General features: G+C 39.8%; 1 protein-coding gene across 8 annotated transcripts in view; it reads right to left on the bottom strand.

Annotated features, from left to right (window-relative positions):
* The window catches only part of CLCN3 (chloride voltage-gated channel 3), a 59,975-nt gene that overhangs the window by 29,861 nt on the left and 9,694 nt on the right, over window positions 1–20,420 (bottom strand). For 5 of the 8 annotated variants that reach the window (XM_021396928.1, XM_021396926.1, XM_021396932.1 and 2 more), the window contains exon 2: window positions 15,248–15,423. In XM_021396928.1, coding sequence (XP_021252603.1) covers window positions 15,248–15,407 — 160 coding nt within the window. In that variant the 5' untranslated portion in view covers window positions 15,408–15,423. Of the gene's footprint in view, window positions 1–2,593; window positions 2,804–15,247; window positions 15,424–17,820; window positions 17,924–20,420 lie in introns of those variants that run through there. The other 3 variants (XM_021396929.1, XM_021396930.1, XM_021396933.1) reach the window with 3 other exon arrangements.

Raw genomic sequence — 20,420 nt, 5'->3', positions numbered from 1 at the left:
TATTATTAATTCTTCTGAAAACGTGTACGTCAGCTAATTGTCATCTATGCAAATCCAAATGAGGACTGCAAAATGCTTTCTAAAGAGAGAAATAGTACTTTTAACTACCAAAGATAAGACTAGAATCGAGTTCCTGCAGTTGTATTTCACTATACCACAGAGGATAATGAGGTCTAGTACTACATAAAGCATCAAGACAGAGCAAGTTAAAGGAAGTCCAGATAAGAAGTATCCAGTAATATATGTTGTTCCTGTTGTGTTTTTTTTTTCACCCTCCTCTCGCATTTACTACTTGCCCTTTTAGGAAAAGATAAACAACTAATCAATATATATTTTAAGAATCTTCATATTTTATCTTTCATGGCATATTTGCACCAGGAAAACAAAATTATCTTCCTAATGCAAATCAATGGGTCAGACATAATAATACTTTGCATTTCAATTCATCAAATGTTAGTAAAGTCTGATAGTTATATCTTAAAATCCCCTAATGAGTTAAACAGTCATTTCATCCTGGTTGAGGTGCAGCACTGTGGGTGAGCCACTGCAGTCAACAAATGCTTTGCTGTTACAATGCAGTTTTGCAAGACATGAACGTTACTCTGCAGGACGGAAGTATGTGAATAAGGGGAAAAATTCCACACGCTTGAACAGCTAAGCTTGTTCCCTCAAAGTATATGTCCATTTTCTCCTAACTTCTTACTCAATGCTCTGAGAACTACACAAGGAAAAATATCTTGGTAGCGGCCTGTTCCGGTTTCATAGATAATATAAAGAAATGTTAAGAATACTTTAAGTTTCTGTTTTTTTCTGCTAGCATTTTAAGCCTTACTTTGACAGCTAGATGACAGTAACAAGGATTGTTGTGGTATTATAGATCAGCGGGAAGTACATGCAAATTTTAATGAAATCTGTTGCACAAACTGTAAAGGTCTGGACAATCAATTTTCTTATGAGTCATATGCACTTGACAAATTAAGATTTGCAAGAAATTATGGCAACAATGACAATCACAGAGTTCTGTTTGGTTTTCCTCTAAGTTTGCTATAGCAAATAGAAGAGCACCAGTAAGACTGGTTTTGAAATGCTGTATTAGAATATTAGAAGTACAAGCCTTAAGTGAATTCAATGAAACTGCAAAAAGTGACACATCACAACGGGCAATTCTCCTGCTGGCACCTAGTGATGTCACCAAGATGGGAACACTCAGTCTGGCCCCCAACTGTTTTCATTACAGGATTTGTAGACTATTTAGAAGCTAGGCACTATTTAGATGCCAGATTGCATTTCAACAAACATCTAACTATAATCCGCAGAGCTTGAAAGTGTATTAAGGTGTTTTGCACTTATCTACATTCATTCATCTTGAGTAATCAACATGTACAGCCAACTCCTTTTCCCATCCACGTGAAAAACCAAAACAATCAAAAGAAATCTAATTAACACCTTGCAAACATTTCAGGAAAAGACCATTCTCAATTTCTCAGAAGCGATTCTAAAATTTGACGCAGAAAAATTATCCAGCATTTGCAAGACAATAATGGTCTGGGCAGAGAGTACTGAGTGGTTGAACATCGTTAAAATTTGCCAGTCTGAAAATACTGTAAGCCTTCCCAGAACTTGTTGACATTGTGAGCGTATGTCAGCAAACAAGGTAAGAACCGTAACAAAGCAACAACCTTTCATCTAATGTACTAAAACACAGAAATGCCAGATGGACATGGGCACAGTTCAAATGTGACCTAATTTATGTATAGAAATAAGAGTTTACACGGAAAGATATAACAATAAATTGAAGTATGGGGGAAAATATTAATCTACGTGAAATATATCTTTGTTCTCAGCCTACCTCCCCTCTAACATCACTGCCAGCAGACATAAACATTGATAGATTTCTGATTTTGGATTTGCCAATTTAAATAAAGCTAAAGCAAGAAACGCACTGTTCTCAAATAGAATGGCTTAGCCGTCAAGTCCAACTAAAAAAGGAGCATCAGAATTTGAAGACGTAACTTTAAGTTCTCTTTTCTGCAACTCGCCTCCATGACAAAACCAAATATTCATGAAACGTGTTCTGCTCGAAACGTGCAGTAAGAAACAAAAGGTGAGCTCACAAGAGGATTTCTCTCGGCATTGCTAACACAGGCTTGCTGCTAATCGGCTTCCCGGCCAAGCAACAGCGTGAGGATCTGCCACAAGCTCCAGTTCTGCAAGAGCGCAGCACTACCAGCTCAACTGACATACTGCAACCCGCACAGCTTTCTTTTTTCGCGTTATCAGAGACGCCACCGACGAGTCGAGCCTAAAAGCACGTAGGGCAATTTCAGAGCCAGACACAAGCACTGCGTTTCGGTTAACGGAGGGCCCGAGACAGATGACTTCACGCTCTCCCGCTGACGCGGCCGGTCGCAGCCGCAGCTCCACTCCTTGCGAGGAGATGGCTTCGCGGATCAGCGCGGAGGAGAACGGCCGGGCCGAGGACGGGGCTGCGCCCGCCGGCTCCGAGTGCCTCCCCGCGGCAGCGGTGGCCGGCCGCGACCGGAACCCGCCGCGCTCCCGCCCCGCGGCTGAGAGCGGCGCGAACGCCCCGCACCTCTTTTATGAAGCTCCCGGAGCGGAATGCCGTCTCCTCCGCCATCGTAGGGCAAGTACGGGTCGGAAGAGGCGTCCATGGAGGCGAGGAGAGGCTCCCGCCCGCCGACGGAGTGCCGCCTCGGCGCTCAGCGAAGCCCCGCTGCCATGTCGGCCGGGCCCAGCCTACTCGCCGCCGCCTCGGCGCAGCGGCCGGCCCCGCCTCTCCCGCCTGACGTCAGCGGGAGGCGCCGCCGCCGCCGCCACCCGTTACCTGGGCCCGCAGGTGCCGCGCCCGGGAGGGACGGCTCCCACCGCTCGGAAGGAGCGCGGCGACGGCAGCGCGCGCGCCCCGGCCCCTCCGCCCGCGCGGCGCCCAGCCCTGCGGTTCCGGGCCGGCGGGCGGCCATGGCGGCCGGCAGCGGGGGGCACGCACGCAGGGGCCGCCGCCCGGCTCGCGGCTTCTGAGCTCATTCCGTCCGGCTTCCCGGAGCCGCTCCAGCGGGGTCTTTTTTGAACAGTTAAGCAATTGTAATCATGGTTTATTTGGAAAGGACATAAAAGATCGAAATCGATCCGTTACCGCTGGGGGAGGGGAAGCCTGTCCCCGTTATTTCTATTGACAGCCTTCAAACACGAGAACGATGAACCCTGAGGAACAAAACTTCGGGTTTTATCTCAAGAGCAAAACATCAAAGCCAGAACTATCAAATACCCAGCTAGGACGGCCTGGTCTCTGTCAATGCTTTGTGATGAGGGTTCAGGTATTACATCAGCATAACATCCACGTTCATGTTAAAAAGCTCCGAGGCAAAAGAAACACACACAAAAACACCACCATTATAACAAACACAAGTTCGTGCTCAAGCTACATTGCACTACACGATGACAAAGTGCTCCGAATCCCATAAGAATCCTAGGCACAAAACTGGCACCAACCCATGCGTGCTAACCCAGGCGTTTGCGTGACAACCAGTAACACCGTCACTGTTACAGTCTGGGCAGCACCCGAGCACTGCAAACAGTAAATACATATCCTAAGGCACAACATCTTTAACCAACTATGCAATGGCTAAGCTATTTTTCATATCACAAGAACACCACTCAACTTGCACACATTTTTAAATGTTGCTTCTGTTCCCTCGGTATTCAAAGCAAATATTTAAGGATTTGCTTTCAAAGAGTAACGTGACACAAGATCTTCAGTGGGGAAATGCTGATCAACTGATAGATGAATTGCTTTGTAAAATCATTTATTTTTCAGTCTGAATATTGCCGAGAGAGAAAAAATGTAACAGCACGTTACTTCTGATGAAGGGAGTGCCCATGCAGATGCATGTGCAGCTCCGACACTATCCCACTGCCACTGATACCACTTCTGGCACCACAGAAGGTGCCCAGATTTTTCAGAGTAAAAGCACCTCTCAACTCTAAATTATCCACATGACTTGGATTTAAAAGCAGTGCAAGAAATCCTTGCACATTTTCTGTTCCACATCTCAACAGTAACTAGAAAGAGTCAGTAATCCTATTATAAGGCTCTAAAGGAAAAGTCATTCGCAGCAGGAAAAATACAGCAACAGTTTTTGTAATCTGAAAAATAAATCCTTACGGAATGAGCTGTTAGTGCATTTATGATACGTTGACTGCAGCAGACAAGACTATAAATTCAATTCCACGTTGGAGAAAATATGAAATAAGGGTTACAAATAACTCATATAACACAGTCTGGAAGATCGCTGCTAGTTTAAGATACTGCTAGCGAAGGCCTTTGAACTGACCACAAGAACGCATTACAGCAGAGCAGTGGCCAGCCTGCTCACCTAAACTTTTTTGCTGCCCTGAGTCACAGGCGATATTTCTACAGAGGTCTAAAATCCAGACTGAATTGGAAGAGAGAGAGGATGCGACCAGCTGGAGGTTGTATCTCATGAACTTTAAATATGAGGAAAAATAATGACAAATTGTAAATGTAAAATGTAAAACTGATACAACTTTGTGCTTCCTTCATAAATTTTTTAGACCCTACCTAATATTAACTTGCAATAGCTCTTTCAAGGTCGCTGCTTATAGATAGGCTGCCAAACACAGTTCTCTGTAAAGTGTTAAGCAGAACAGTCGTTTTCCCTTCTCACTTACCAGCAGTTTGTGTTCTCATTGTTTATAACCACTACCACTGCAGTTATTATTCCATTCCCTACAACACAATGAAAGCTGCTTTATTCTTATTTTTTTAAAACAACAAAGCAAAAAAAAGATATTATGCAAGTTACCTGATCTAAGACAGACTTTTCCCCCCCCCCCCCACTTCTATAAGTCCATACAATTTACTACTTCCAAAATATTCTCTTGTCAACGGTTTGAAAAAGCGTGTCAGTTCTTCCTGTTGTGAAGGCCAGCAAAATCCAGAATTGCAGTCATTGAAATCGTGTCTGTAATTAACAAAGTGTTTTGGAGTACATGACATTAGGAGCACTCCTTGAAAGGCTACATTTAGTTTTACAATAACCTTATTTTCAATGACTGAGATCCCTCCAAAAGGTGTATCTGGTACCTAGAGCAGCAGGTTTATACAGCACCTTGCTTCAGAGAGATTTCATCACTATAATTATACACTAAGGCCTCGATCCCACAAATCCTCCTTGCCCAAATAACTTCATACATCTGAGTACTTCTATTGTTCTCAACAGGCACATATTGTTGTTAAACATCACTTGAACGCATCAATCTTTGCAGACAAGAGCTTTAGTCCATTGTTCTGGAAATATCACAATGTATTTGGATGACATGCCTTTAAAATACACTGAGAATGAAGAAAATTGCCTTAATCTTCCTCCACACCTTATCTTTTATTTCTCTGAAGAAGAGAGAGAAAAACACATATAAGATACAGGATCTGAATATATATGAACAAGTTAGAGGTTAGCCAGATCAGACTGACCCAGGAAAAAGTGTTTCCAGCTGACAGACCAAGGCCAATAGAAAGAAAAGAAGTATTACAGAGGTGCAAAAGCCTCCTTAGCCAAGGCTGGAGAGAGAATCTTAATTGTGAAGCACTATTCCACCAGATTGTATTAAGAAGTAAGCTGAGTTTAAGTCAGCCAAACACCTTGCTACATATAAACCAAACAATTTCTGTTCCCTCAATTACATGATTTATTCTGATCACAGAGCATGTAATTTCATTGCAACAGGTAATGAAAATTAAAATTAGGTCTTTTATCAAATACCCAGTGTAAGAATGATGACGCTGATCTTAAATAACAAGAAGTGCCAAAAATGTGTCAGATAATTCCAAATGTCAACGCTACTGATGCAAAAGATTTCGGTGACTCTGCTGTCACTTTCTTCCCTATTATTCAAAACAAAAGCTTCTCCTTCAGCAGCTAAAAGGTAATGTTAACTTGAAAACACTACGCAAGAGCTGTCTCACAAAACAGCTACTCTCCAACCATTTTGAAATTAATTTAATCCATATACACCCTCAGTTCATGGTCGCATATGAAAGCATCCACTTATAACAGGGTACCTAAATAGATCAAGTGTCCCAAACTCTACTGTTTCCTTCTTCTTCTTCTTTCCTTTCCTTTTCCTTCCTACTTTATTCTCCCACCTTGTTTCTAATTTCCTCTTTCATTCACCGTTTTCTAAATCCATGTGACCAAACTAGCCCAGATCGAATCACTCCACCATCTTGACATCTCCTTTTACCTAACTTACCTCAGTATACTGATCCTGCAGCCCCATCAATCTGTGTTCATTCTGTACAAAATCATGAAGCTTTCTTATCTGTGGGTCACACAAGGACAGCAGGAGGAAAACTATAGACAATACAAGAAGGACAAACAGCCTTCTCCTAGTCCCCAGACAGGTCCAGGATGAAATAACTTCAAGGTACAATCACAAGGAAGGAAAAATAGAAAGAAATGAGGTTCAGACACACATACTTTCAAACTGGACACGGTAATATCTGGTTTTTTTGGGTTTTTTTGTTTGTTTGTTTGTTTTTCAAATTACAGAGACCCAAACTCATTTCATTCATTATAAAACCAGTGCTCAATCACAACAGTATTGGCAAAAGGCTCCCCAGCTCTGTATCAAGCCATAATACACAAGACTGTTACTGTTTCCACTGCCGTCTCATCAAAAGCCTCAATGAGACACACAAACCAGGGCAGGAAAATGTAAGACCAAACATAATGCAAATGCGAACAAATTTATAACATACGCTGCTACATTCTTAATGGCAGATGGGGCTTCCACAAAACAGGAGTCAAGGAAGCCCAGAGGAACGTGTTTAACGGTTGTATATTCCCAGTTTTATTCTATTTGCATTTTATTATACAGGAAGAAAATAGCTTGTCTTCTCAATTTGACTTTCACTTTTTCATAACTGTTTCCTACAAATTTTTACTTAATTTTGCTCGCAATCTTTTCACCCAGCAGAGAACGATTTATTCCAGGATTGAGCCTAACAAGCTTGCTTCTTCATTGGCCAATCACAGGTTCCTGAATTATGCTTTTACAACATGGTATAACTTACAGTGGTGCTTTTTGTCACTGGCCAGACACAAAAGGTAGTTGAAGTCAAACCCAACTGGCAAACAATGCAGTAAAACAGGTCATACAGCCACAAGCACACTGAGTAATGATTTCTGAGACTGACTCCCCTCTCAGGATTGAGGAACTTCACTGCGTGTCAGTGAAATATGGGCAAAGGCTCCTCACTGCCAGGCAAAACATTAGGGTAGAAGAAAGAAACAGAGATTTGAAAAAGGGCAAATAATGAAGACACGGTGCAACATTAACACGTAAGACCAAAAATAAAACCTACAAAAAATAAGCCTTCGGTCCCTAAAGACTACTGTGACATCTTCACCCAAAAGACAAGACGATTCTCTTCAGGTTTCTTTACACTTCCTTCCAGGTTTGTCCATCACACTGTTCTTCATCGATACCCCAGTGGCTGTGGAAGAAACCCCTTGTGATCAGGCTACATAGAGCTATCAGCCATGAGACCTTTGTTTGTTTGTTTGTTCTGTTTTTTCAAGTTGGTCTGCATTACATTTCCAGTAAAAAATATCTAGTTTTACTGTACTAATCATGCAAGGAAGATTTTGAAATAAAAGCATGCTATTTTCTGCACACATAAGATCAAGTTGCTTTCATTTTCTTAGTCTCTTAGCTATTAGCTATTTCCTATCTTTTTCTGTTCTTTTCCTCTATAGGATAAGCTCTTACTAAGAAAACAATGTGAAGGTGAAAAACCAGTAGGACACTTCCCTTCTTCACATTTAAATCTGCTAAACGTGTAATTACAGCTCACTGGTTAGAAGATGTGGCATCTTAGGAAGATGGCCTGACCAGCTTAGCAGCTTTCCTTATGTTTATTTCTCCCTCCTATAGGAATATCGAAAATTCTGCTAATAAAATCATTTTTCATCTTACCTAAGTGCGTGTAAGGATATAGGTTTTAACCACTAGACTGCTTTTTTATGCTTTAGGGATGTTTACTTTTGGCCAGTATCTTCATCTTTCAGTTTGATTTCTGTGTTCGAGTTGCACCATCAGGTATACAGCTCCCTAGTCATGCCACGTATATATTAAGCTTACTTCTTATCGTCATGTATATTGAATCTTCTCCATATGTACATAAGCTGTATGAACACAGATGCAATATCAACACCAGTTTTGTTAAAAAAATACCATCCTATGCAAGACATATTTGAATTTCATGAAATTATGAACTCAACACCCAGCAGTAGTCAGAATAAAGTTGAAGGCCTTCTACTCTATTTCCACGACACGTCTATCTTCCAAATGCTCTGTGAAGTTCTGATCCCCTCCTTAAAGATATTGGAAAAGGTCCAGAAAAAGGTCATAAAGATGATTCAAAGCATGAGATAGCTGCAAGGTCCAGCTAAGCAAACCAAAAATCCTTAACGTAGAATAGAGGTAAGAGAGACGGGAAGTAGCAATGGAAAACAGTTTTATTTTCAACCATCTGCTCTAATAAGAGCTACAGTGTTGGAGGATCAAGTGCACTACAAAAAGAAGGCAAGGACAACAAATTTTTCCTAACAAGTATACATTGTACACAGAGAGGAAAAACATAAGCTACAACCTGTTTGGATATTTCATAGAATTGATTAATAAACTGTTCACTGCTTTGCTCCAATTCCGCTCTAATGCTGTTCTTTTCGGTGGGAGACATGGGGGTTTTAACTGATGATTCTTTCCTCTCTGTCCCCTTAAAAGAGAGAGGAGGACTACCACCTTTCACAGAGACAGCACTATGCCATTCCCTGTGCCAAGGGGTAATAGGCCTTATCACAGTGCAAGTATTTAGCAAGACAATCAAGTCATCCAAGTGTTAGGTCACCTCGTTCCAGTTTCATATCGAACGTTTCTCGTATCAACAGCAGTTTCATTTCAATAAGCTTCATAACATCCCTTAAAAACCCTGTGTCCCACAAAAAAGATTTTCCATAGCTGCAACTATCAACAAAAAGAATAGTTTAAGCATTTAGGTTGTACAAGGGTGAGTGATGAAGTCTGCGTGTCAGTCCATGCTAATGTATAGTCTGTGTTAGCCAAGCCAAGCCAAGACTCTGGCAGTTTTAGCTGCTGTCAGCAGTATTTATACATGGATTTATGTTCAAAATAAAGAAAAGGCAATGGTTCTCCATATAAGACGGTGGAATTTGTCAAAGGATGGTGTGCATGCTAGAGAACTACTTCACAGAAAGAAGTCAGTGGAAGAAAGATCCACTGAAAAGGACTAAAAACCTAGCAACCACCACTAGGTACAGAAAGGTCCTCAGCCAAACAGGATTGCTGTACAAGAACTCAGAGAGAGGAACGATCACCCACACACCCAGTTTTAACTCTTCCTCAAGTACCCTGGATCTCTGTCAGAGACAGGATACTGAGCTAGGTCAGCCTGTCGTTTGACCCAGCATAGCCGCTCTTGTATATCAGAGAGATACCGATATTCGCTTCCAAGGTAACATCCCTGTGCCATCCATGCATATGAAAAGCTGTAACTGTTACTAATGGGCTAGTAAGCACAAACATTCTCCTATGTAGAAAAAACTGGAGCCTGACACTGACTTGGTTAAAACTGTATCAATATCCTTTAACTGATTTTAGATAACAAAGCAACGGTGAAATGAATCAATAAAAGATCATAAAAGCTGTAGTAAAACAAAATACGTTCCATACCTAAGAAGCACAGTGAGTCCTTAAATACAGTGGAAGCCCAGACTAACGCTGAAAAATTACTACAGGCTTTTCAACTAGAACAGGATGAAGTGAACTTTCATTTTGGACAATAATCACACTAAAGAAGTAACATCACAGACAATAACCACACTTCAAAAAAGTAACAGGTCACAGTATACACCGTATTTCATAACCAAACATCTTATGGATCAACTGCAAGGCGTGACATTTGAATTAAGGAGAATCACCACGACAATAAACAGATAAGATACAAAAAATACTTCAAACACCTCCAACTCATGCATCTGATAACTAAGATATTTTTTTCCCTTCAATCCCTTTTCCCCTTAACCCAAGAATCTTCCAGTCAACTTTCCTGTTACTGTTTTCTGCCAGGGATTTTTGAAGTCTTGGAAGGAAGAACCTTTTTAATTAGCTAGTTATCCATGTAAACATAGTGTTTAGTAACTTGTGTTGCAGACAGATTAACAGCATTAACTTCATGCATTATCAATTAAAAAAAGGTAAAAGAAAGTATGGTTCTATCTTGCCAGATATCCCGTTTTCAGCCTCATTACTAATATGAGGAAACAGGCAAAAAGTCTGCAGCTCTAACTACAATTAGATAGGAAAAAAAGAGTAGATAAGCAATAACTGAACAGTTAGCTACTTCAAAGAAACTAGCTGTGGCTCACAGTTGCTCTTAGGATCGGTACAAATTATTTCACGCCCCAGTCTGTATGGAATCATGTGAGAGCAAATATAATCCTTACCTAAGAAGTACAATGAGTCCTTTAATGCAAATATTACTCACTCAAAAACAGTTTGTATATAATTTCAAGAAGAGGTATGTCCAGGTCTTATACTGCGTTTATGGAGCAAAAACCATGTCAATGGTGCAAAATGACTTTGAAGACTTGTGCTTGCATCAGCTGTGGATAACAGGAATAATCTTATAATGAAATTTTCCGGTGCAAAGAATGTATCGAGAATTGAAGTTCTTAATGGAAGTTCTTTTTCTTTGTAATCTTTATAAGCGGCGATTGCCAAGCAGAAAAAAGCATACACATGAAAAGATGTTCATGTGTTGTTGGAAAAGTAAACAATCTCTAGATCTTTCTTGAACATTTAACCTCTTCTGTGATAATAATTTGTCTTTATATAGAACCACCTGCACTTGCTGAAAATTACATCCCGTTCCTCAAATAATGACTGTGTTAGTTGACTATGCCATATTTTAGTGCCACCGGTTAGTGCCCCTCTAGGAGGCTAAAAATTGAGTACTTTTGTCTTTCACCTTACTTCAGGCAAAGGACTCCAGCTCACAGGGAAGGACAGTTTAGGGTGTCTGCAGTGTTTAGCATTATTATCTCCTGGCAGACAATAATGCTTTTCAGTGGTGCTGCTATCGCTGCAAGCAGATACTAGCGACTCTAGCAGCAGCTTTTGAATTACCAGTTTACAGGTTGTCATATATAAGGTTAACTATTGCCAATTTTACGTTAACACCATATGCCAGACTGTAAACTGTCTTCACACTGAAGTCGCAATATAAGCAACTCAATTCTTTCTTCAACTGAAGCAAGAAGCACCAAAGCCATTGAAAAGAGCTCCAAGCTCACTCAGGACACAGACTCCCACAGACAGATCAAAGTACCAAGAGACGTAAATATCACCAAGATCACTTGTTCGTAAACCATTTTTAGTGCACATAATCACCTGATTTCAGCCAGCGCCTCGAAAAAACTGTAGTCTGACACCAATATGAAAATCCACCTTTCTGCTGAATTTGCCTTACACTTCAGCAACAACAGTTAAAGCTGATGTAGTCTTCTCTTCCATCATACGAATAAATCTCAATTCTGAGGAAAACCATGGAAACCTCTCAGCTTCACCTCACTGGTTGTTGAAACCAGAGTCACAAAAAGAAAAAAAAATAAAAAAATTGAATAAACACACAACCTTCAGGCCCAGCCAAGAGTTGAGTCTCTCAGATTTTAGAGAAAGGCAAGGGAAGCCTATGCTGTAAGAAAAAGAACATTTCATCTCCTAATCCATCTACCAGTTAAAAGAGTAATCTGGTAAAACATTTTTTTTCTGGAAATTTCACTTCTGCTTAGAAACAGTACCTTTTCCCCACGTAAAATGATGGAAAATATTGAACTACTCCAGTGTAATTTTTTTTTTTTTTAAACTAAATACTACAGATCTCCTCATATCATTTCACTATGCCGCCTTCTTTTCCATAATGCTGCTGCTATGTCTGAAATTTATGCAGTAGCTGTTACATTTGCATAACATAACAGGCATACAATAAACTATGCATATAATTATGATATGATTGCTATACATATTGACATGTACAGTAATACTGCACAGAATGACTTAGGTTGGAAAGGGCCTTAAAAATCATTGAATTCCAAGCGCCCTGCCTTGCCAACTTCTGTATTCTGCTCAGGTGACACAGCAAAGGACAGTTAACATACATACTTTCAGAAGGTGTGAAGAGAAACAGGATTGTTGTAAAACATCAGTGGTCAATTTCCCACATGGAACTACATAAAATCATTCAAACTGAAAATCAAAAGTGACACTAAGAAAAAAGGCACATCTCTGTCAGCCAAGTATTAATAAAGATATCTACAAGTTTAGGTGCTAAGCCCTTCTGGAAACTACTTCCAGCTAATGTTCATATGTTTAGGCCTATATAACACAAAGCATTTTCCCACATGAGACAAGTAGAATATATCATTAGTATTCTTTCCCAGTATCACCCCATTTCCACACGCATTCAACAGAAGGCATATTCACCACTGACTAATAGCCTCAATGACTTTGTGAGTCGCAGTTAAGTGTGACTGTTAATGTGAATGGCAGTGCTGAGCAGGCTTCATTGAATCAGCGTTCTGATAGGTGAAGGCCATACCAAGCCTACTGGAGAGGCTTGCTCCATTAACTTATTACTCTCTGAACAAGGAAGGGGAAGACTACAATTAATTTAGAAATTCCACATTGTTAGCTTTTCCTCTGTCAAAATGTACACATAATTTATGGTTAAGTGATCACTAGGTGAAAAAGAATTTCTTAGTCCAGTATTTTCCCCTTGTTGCACAGACTTGCTTTTTAAAAATCTGTAGTTTTGTATTTTATTACATTAACTGTAAAATTATGATGAATGCTTCTTTGTCCAAGACAACTTCTCCAGGTAGGATAAATATATGCCTGTACTCCAAGCTTACTTTCTGTAGCAATACAGCCATCAATTTACCCATATTACTTCACAATCATTTTAAGTACAGATACACTATTGCCATGTTCTACAAGTAGAAAAGAAACCAGGCTCACAAATTCTTCCAGACCTACAGTCATAATGTACAATCAACATATATATCTAAATAGGGCTGGGGATTTTGGCAGGATTCATCAGCTAAAACACAGCACTAGACCTAAGGGCTGTAAGTGCACATGGTTCTGCAGGGCTTGCAGTGCTGAGAAGCATGAGATGTTCCAGTTACCAGAGCAAGCCAGTCCCTGTATGGTGAATTCTGTACTTACATTCAACAGAACAAAAACACATTAATAACAGGAAGATTAAAGAATGAGAGTATTTACAAAACAAAACCACAACAACAACCAAAAAACAGTTGCTGCTGAAGTCTGTAACAAAAAATTACAGGGAAAAAAAAAAGGGCGCAGGTAGTCCAACAGTGAAGTGCTTGCTTGGTCTTGCCAGTGTGATTTGCTGAATTAAAAACACACAGAAGAACCACCTCACATGTTCAGAAACTTAAGGAGCGAGAATCACAAGTACTTATTTCCTGCATTTACTTAAAGCTTTCCTTGGAAGTATGTTCTTAAAACCTTGAAAAGAAAATTTACAGCAAATTCTGATTTACTTCTGTTTACTATGATTTACTCTCTAGAAAACATTTTCCATGCATAAATGAAGATAAATCACCATTCATTTAGGTATAGTGCTTATTACTATTGCGTGCTGAGTAACCAGAACTACGGCAAGCAGACATGCCATTAGCAAAAAAAAATTCAATGCCAGTAAAGAAAATACATTAATATTTACATTTGAGTGCACATTCCAGTACTTCAGTATCACAATAAGATAAGAACTGCTAGAATACACAGCAATTAACATTGCTTTTGAGCTATCACCTCATCTACCTATCTCAATTTATGGATATAATTTCACAGCAAGTAAGGGGCAGAATATTGGCTCTGAAACTATTTATTCTACTGCAAATTGCATTTCTTGTTAAAGTTTGAAACGATACAGAGGATTCATATAAATAATAACCACAGTAGTTTCAGACCTTCAGTATAGAAGTACTACGTTAAACAAGCAAGGTACTCACTTTATTAAAAAAGCCAGATATGTAGTACATAAAGAAGACAGCTGTTCACTTATAATTCATAACTATCAAGTACTTGACTTCCTAATGCTGATGTTTTCCAAGTAATTCAGTAGAAGGAATTTTTACGCATATAGAGGGTGTCAGGCCTTTTGATACCCGCATCAGTATACAAGTTAAATAACTGCACATTCAAGACACACCTGATTACATATAGAGAAGACAGATGAGAAGGATGCGTGCAACACTACAACTACTATCAAGTACAATGGCAACATCAAAGTGCTAAGTATAGCAAAGAGGAAAGTGCGTGCAGAGCAGGAAGACAACAGTGTTAATGGGAGAATAAAGGGGGATAAAAAAATTAAACTCGACGGGCTGAGTTTACATGCAACAATAGGAAAGGACAAGAGCATATATTTAACTAAATTTATTATGTTTATCAGAAATTACTTCCTTTCCCTCCTTTATATTCCTCTCTTTGATCACTGCTAAGAGAATGTTAAAACTTTCACTCTAGTAACTAATCTATTAAAAAAAAAAAAAAAGGTAGCACTCCTCAGTTCTTTCTTCTTTGTACAACTTCAAGGATTTTGTCAATACTTGTTTCTTTGCAACTCTTCACCAAGTCAAAGCCTCACTCACGGTTTTTGCACTGCCCCTAACACCTCTGCTTATAAAGTTTTTGCCTCTGTTTTGCAGATATGAAGCTGAATCAAGCAGAAACAGATTTATCTCTTGATTTCTGTGCAAAAAGAAATATTGAAGACAGTAATGCTTCAGAATCCCCTTACAGCTAAGCAAACTAGGCAGCTGCAGAATAGTCACATTTCCCTTACTTGACAGGGAGTTTGTCATTTGCCAGAAGTTAATATCTGCCTTACATCAGAACTAGTTCCATATAATGCAACTGTCGGGCAAGAACACAGGAAAATTCTCAACAACTTCTAACTTTAAAGCATCCTTTTGAAGGACAGATTAAAAGGAAGCTTTGAGTGGTTATGAAAAAGGGTTGGTTTTGTTTATGTAAAAACAAAAGCCCACATACAACCAATAGCAATTTTTAAGATGAAATTAGCATTACTTACCAATTGATGCATCACCATCCAAGAGATTGTCATCTTCAGAGGTCTGAAAGTCCATAATTACACCTGCTCCATCTAAAAGCTCCTCATCGCTGCTTGCACTAGTTATACTGTTGTAACTGTTTCGATAATAGCCTCTATGAAACAGCTGCTCAGACTCCATTTAGCTGCTTTATAACCTACGTAAAGAAAACATGTTGTTTTATATTTGAAAATGCAAAAAAGATTGATGTTTATATCAAACAAAGCAATACTAAGATCACACTATTTAAAGTTACAAAAACATAGCAGTAATACAAAGTATTATATAAGCATTTTATACAAACATTTTCTGACATTTAACTGGATGATGCTTCTTCACCCCTTTTCTTGGGCTCTCCTTTGTTTAATGACATTAAGCAAGTATTTCACCTTCAGTAAATACGGCTGGCATATGCATGCCCCACACAAATGAGTACTGCACCACCCATGGTGCTAGTACAAAACCCACTCAGTGTTCAGGTTCAAAACTGATTTTATCTCTGTGTTATGTCAGCTTAGTCTGCCACCTGTTGCACTCCAAAGCTGTAGTCCACAAACACAACTGTTCACATTTTTTTGCAAGGAAAGCAAATATATTAAAAGGGACAATGATTCAAAATCTGCACATCTACATAAAGCTTTCAAAACTCATACGCATATACCTTTGCATCCAATGAGTTGTCAGCAACGCACAGATTTGCACATTTGGTAATAAGTTATACAGAGGATTGAACACATTGGGCTTTCAGTCAGGTACAATCCTTTGCTTTGCAAAGTGAAAACCACAGAACCGACTTCCTGATTAGGAAGGAGTTAAGTCATGACCACATCTTGATTACACGCTCTTATTTATCCAAAGCAGGTCTTTTGTTTGTCATTTCTCAATCATCATCATACTTAATTAGCATCCAGCAGCTCAATCTCAGAAAAGTCATGGAACTATGCAACTACTTCCTTCACAGTCAGTAACTCGGCTTCCGAAACGGAAAGAAATTTCCTTCAAATAAATGCAAAGGACAACACCTGAACAATGAGCACTACCAAAAACATTTTTGCAGTTCTCTTGAGAAGTCCTCAGTTTGCAGAACAAGGTTTTCCCTTCTCCAAGTTTCTACTCAAAGTTGGATTTGCAATAGTAACAGGGAGGTACCAATAAGATTCAGTCTTTATTCCATACCTTCCTGACTGTGGTATTTTCACTCAGTCGGGCGTTTGAAAAGCATGTATTTCATTCAGTCCACCTGGATTAAGGGCTATGAGTCTTCTGTCTTTCCAACAAAAGTCAAAGACTTTCTAGTATTGTTTTACCAAGAAGATATATTTGGAAAAGAAATTTACAATTAAGACCATTTTAGCAATGACTGTATTATATACAGCAATATATTATATATAGCTACGACTGCGTTTTAACAAAATATTTTGCATTCACAAGCAGTGTACGAGAAAGCATAACGTACCTTTTTCAGTAATAAGAAATATCTCGTTCCCTCCAAAGAAAGGAGATGCTCCCCCCAAAGTCTCTCACCAGATCTTTTCCCTGTGCACTTTTTCTTCTACTTATCCTCACATTCTCTAACCATTCACTCTAACTGCTAAAATGCTATATTCACCATAAACATCCAGCCAGCTGGCAGCTCTAAGAATAGATTACAGGACTTCCAATTCCAATCCCTCTCCTCTACCCAGCTGTTGAGTCTTGTGAAGTATAGCTAAACTGGTTGGCCAATGTCAAGAGTTACTAGCAGAGGTCAAACACTTTTCCCACACTGGCAAACAGCTCAGTCTTCTAAGCAACAAACAAGGTACCTACAAGAAGGGATGAAAAGTTAACTGACAAGGTTTGCTGGGTAGCTGCAGATAGAACTGTCAGCATGAGCAGTTTGGTGATAACACAAAATTCTGCACTGATAGCTGCGAGTCAAGTCACATTGAGGGGAGGGAGGCAACAGAATCAATCTTCACTTCCATGAGTTCTGATGTGACTAGTGCCATTCACAGAGATGCTAAAGTTACAAGAAAGATGCAGGAAAACACTCAGCACAGGGTTACCCGCCAGTCGACGTTGAGCCCCCCAAGCCCCCGTCAGCCCGCGTGGGAAGCAAGTACTCAGTGTGAGTTCAAATAGCTTCATTTACTAGGGCAACAGCCCTTCCTTATATAGCATACTTGTTTACAAGATAGGTGCCCCACAAATCTCATGAGTGTCTCAAAACAATATCATTTCCCAGGCTATTTTTGAGCACAGCACCTGCTGTTAATTAAAAGCACTACAAGCACTAAATTCCACACATACACAGGTTACTTCTTATCTAAGGTCATACCGTAAATCTTTGAGAAAAGTCAGCTACGTGCTACCAGGTATGCAATGTTCCCTAACATTCACCAGTAGTTCTCCAATTAATCTGACATAAAGTATTATCAGGTGAGAACTTCATACTATCAGAAGTCCAAACTACAGAAGATTATATATAGAAGATTATAGAAGAGCTAAAACTGGTTACAAAACTTTAACAGAGCACAACATAACTCTCTTTCCATGGGGAAGCAAAACTCACCAGGACTCCTCAGTCTGGAAAAGATGCAACGCAGAAGATGATGCAAGATGTCAGCAGAATCACATGAAGAAAGCCCAAATTATGAGCTGCTTTTCGATAGTCCCTGTGTGTCACAATGAAAGAGGTGAGACAAAACTGTCAGGTGGCGAGCAAAGAAGGGCCAGCTCTTCATATAGAACATAGGGATGTAAGCAGTGGCATCTTTGCCACTTTGCAGAAGTATCCAGTGGCTCATAAATCACCCTGACAAATTCAAGGAAGAAAAAAAACTCTTCAAAGACTATTAAAGATGACAGCTCTGGTGGAAACACTGGAGGCTAAGACAGCTTTCTGGAAAAGACACTGAGAAAAGTTCCTTAACAGACAGCCAAGAAAATTTCACACTATCAAGTGATGAAGCATATCCTATTTAAAAAATACAGCTACTTATACCTGGAAACAATGGAAGCATCTCAAATTTCCTAACAAGTGCATCAAATCATGATTTATAATTTATTCAGAATCTATATTTGAAACAAAGCAACAGATGCAGTTTGTCACACACAGTAATTTTGCTACCCCCAGTAATACAGTACCTACAAAGAACATGCCAAAAAGAAGTCTCATCACAAGCAGCCCAACTATTTTGCTGTTATGCTCACAGATAGTCCCGTTAACATCACTCTCTTATCAGTTGGGCAGTGTTACGAATGGAAGACATTCGCTACAGCTGAAATGAGTAGATGCACATCCACTTACTGCATTGTACATTGCATTCCTCCACACTGGAAGAAGACTATGGTAAATCTCTCAGAGGAAAGAAAAGAAATTATTTATACTAAACTTCACAGCTTCAGTTCCTCTTACCACAAACCTGCTACTCAGAATAATAAAAAGCTTTTCAATAACACTACAGAAACATCAAAGTAGTGTGTTACAGATATTAAATCATCCAGTAATTGAGGAAATGCTTTCAATCTGGTCTAAAGTGAAACGGAACATTTGATCAGTCAGAAACTGACAAACGAAACCAACAGGCTCTCAGAGCCAGATCCAGCACACTGTGGAGAATCCCTGCAGCAGCTCCACACAAACGTCATCCCACATGCCAGCACCTCCAGTACGCTCATGTCCTCAGATACATGACATGGTGCGATACTAAGGCCTTCCGTCCTTGTTTTGAAGTACTGTGTCTGATGCTGACAGACCTCTCCCCGAAGCAAGCATGAGCTCTAAAACCAAAACCATTCAAATTGAGTACCCTAAGGAAGATTCTTAAGAACTGTAAGTTAATTCTCTGCATTCCCAGAGAGTCAAGTACCTCTGCTGCTTCCTATCTGACACAGCATTACAGGTTGCTGCCCTAGAACATCAGGCAGCAATGGCAGGGAGGCAGGAAAGGAAGACCACTGGAAAGTCAGCAGTCTACAATAAACTTTACACAGAACTAAAGTTTTAATTCCCGAGAGCGTAATAGTCACTAATTTGTCCACCACCTCTACCGGCAACTGAGGGTGTGAGGGAAGACAACTGAGGTCAACAGACAATCTGTTTCCCCGTGTGCCTTTAAAAAAATGGTTTATTTAACAAGCTAAGACACATAGCTAGGGATGCACTACCTTGAGCCGTGCAGAGTGTAGGAGTTGAGATAATATAAAGCTGCTTGCTCGTGTGACATTCAAATACTGTTAACCTAAAGAACTGCCTCACCGGAGCAAAGGACACAGAAGGATGTGGAACAGACTGCTGAGAACAGCAATAACAAAGGAAAGGACGAGCCAGGAAAATGGTCTTTCTATGGGTACAACTGCCTGAAGAAAGCCGGTATCATGCCTGACTCAGCCTGGTGTAGATAATCTGCTGTGGATACCAGAAGGTTGCTCTCATACACAAGAGCAATGCAAATATGTACGCAGTTGTAAAGAGGGAGAATAGAAGAGAGGGAATGGACCAGACAGCTTGCTGGTTTATAGTGTCAGATTCAGCTTGCAGATTTCCTGCTCTATCCAAATTGGCACTGAGAGGCAAGTAGGGAAAAGACGGAAGTTACCGTAGAGAAATTTCAAGCAGGAAAGAAAAGGTATTGTCTAAATGCTAGTCAAGCCCAATACCGTGAAAAAGCAAACAAAAACCACACCAGATTCCCAACAACTACTAGTTACAGTAAATATTTACATAATAAAAGATTTTTTCAACCTAATTACTGTGAAAATCCCAGACCACTTATGAGAATATTAAGATACTACATTTGCCAATTTTATGAAGCATCATCGTTTTCATCAAGAGCCCAGTCCAGATAGAAAGCAGACTAAAAATCCTTCAGATTATCTTTGAAAGAAAAAAAATCAAAGAAGCAGTGCACTGTAAGAATAGTGAAAGAAGAGGTAGGCAATAATCAGGGACACAGAAAGTATTTGATGCCGCTCACATACTCAAGGATTCTATGAAAAGAGTGTAACGGGGAAAAGGTGCAACTAAGTGGTCGCACAGTCATTGCTATCGTATTTCCAGGATGTCCATCACAACTCTTCTACAGAGCAGGTTAACAGAAAAGCCTCTGACACTGAACAAAAAAACAAAAGCTAATTAAAGCTGCATATCACACTTGCTTCAACTAGGGA

Source organism: Numida meleagris, chromosome 4, assembly GCF_002078875.1.
Source record: "Numida meleagris isolate 19003 breed g44 Domestic line chromosome 4, NumMel1.0, whole genome shotgun sequence".
In the NCBI taxonomy this organism is placed as follows: Eukaryota; Metazoa; Chordata; class Aves; order Galliformes; family Numididae; genus Numida; species Numida meleagris.
The sequence above is the reverse complement of the archived record's forward strand: the minus strand, read 5'-3'. Positions and strand labels throughout refer to the sequence as shown.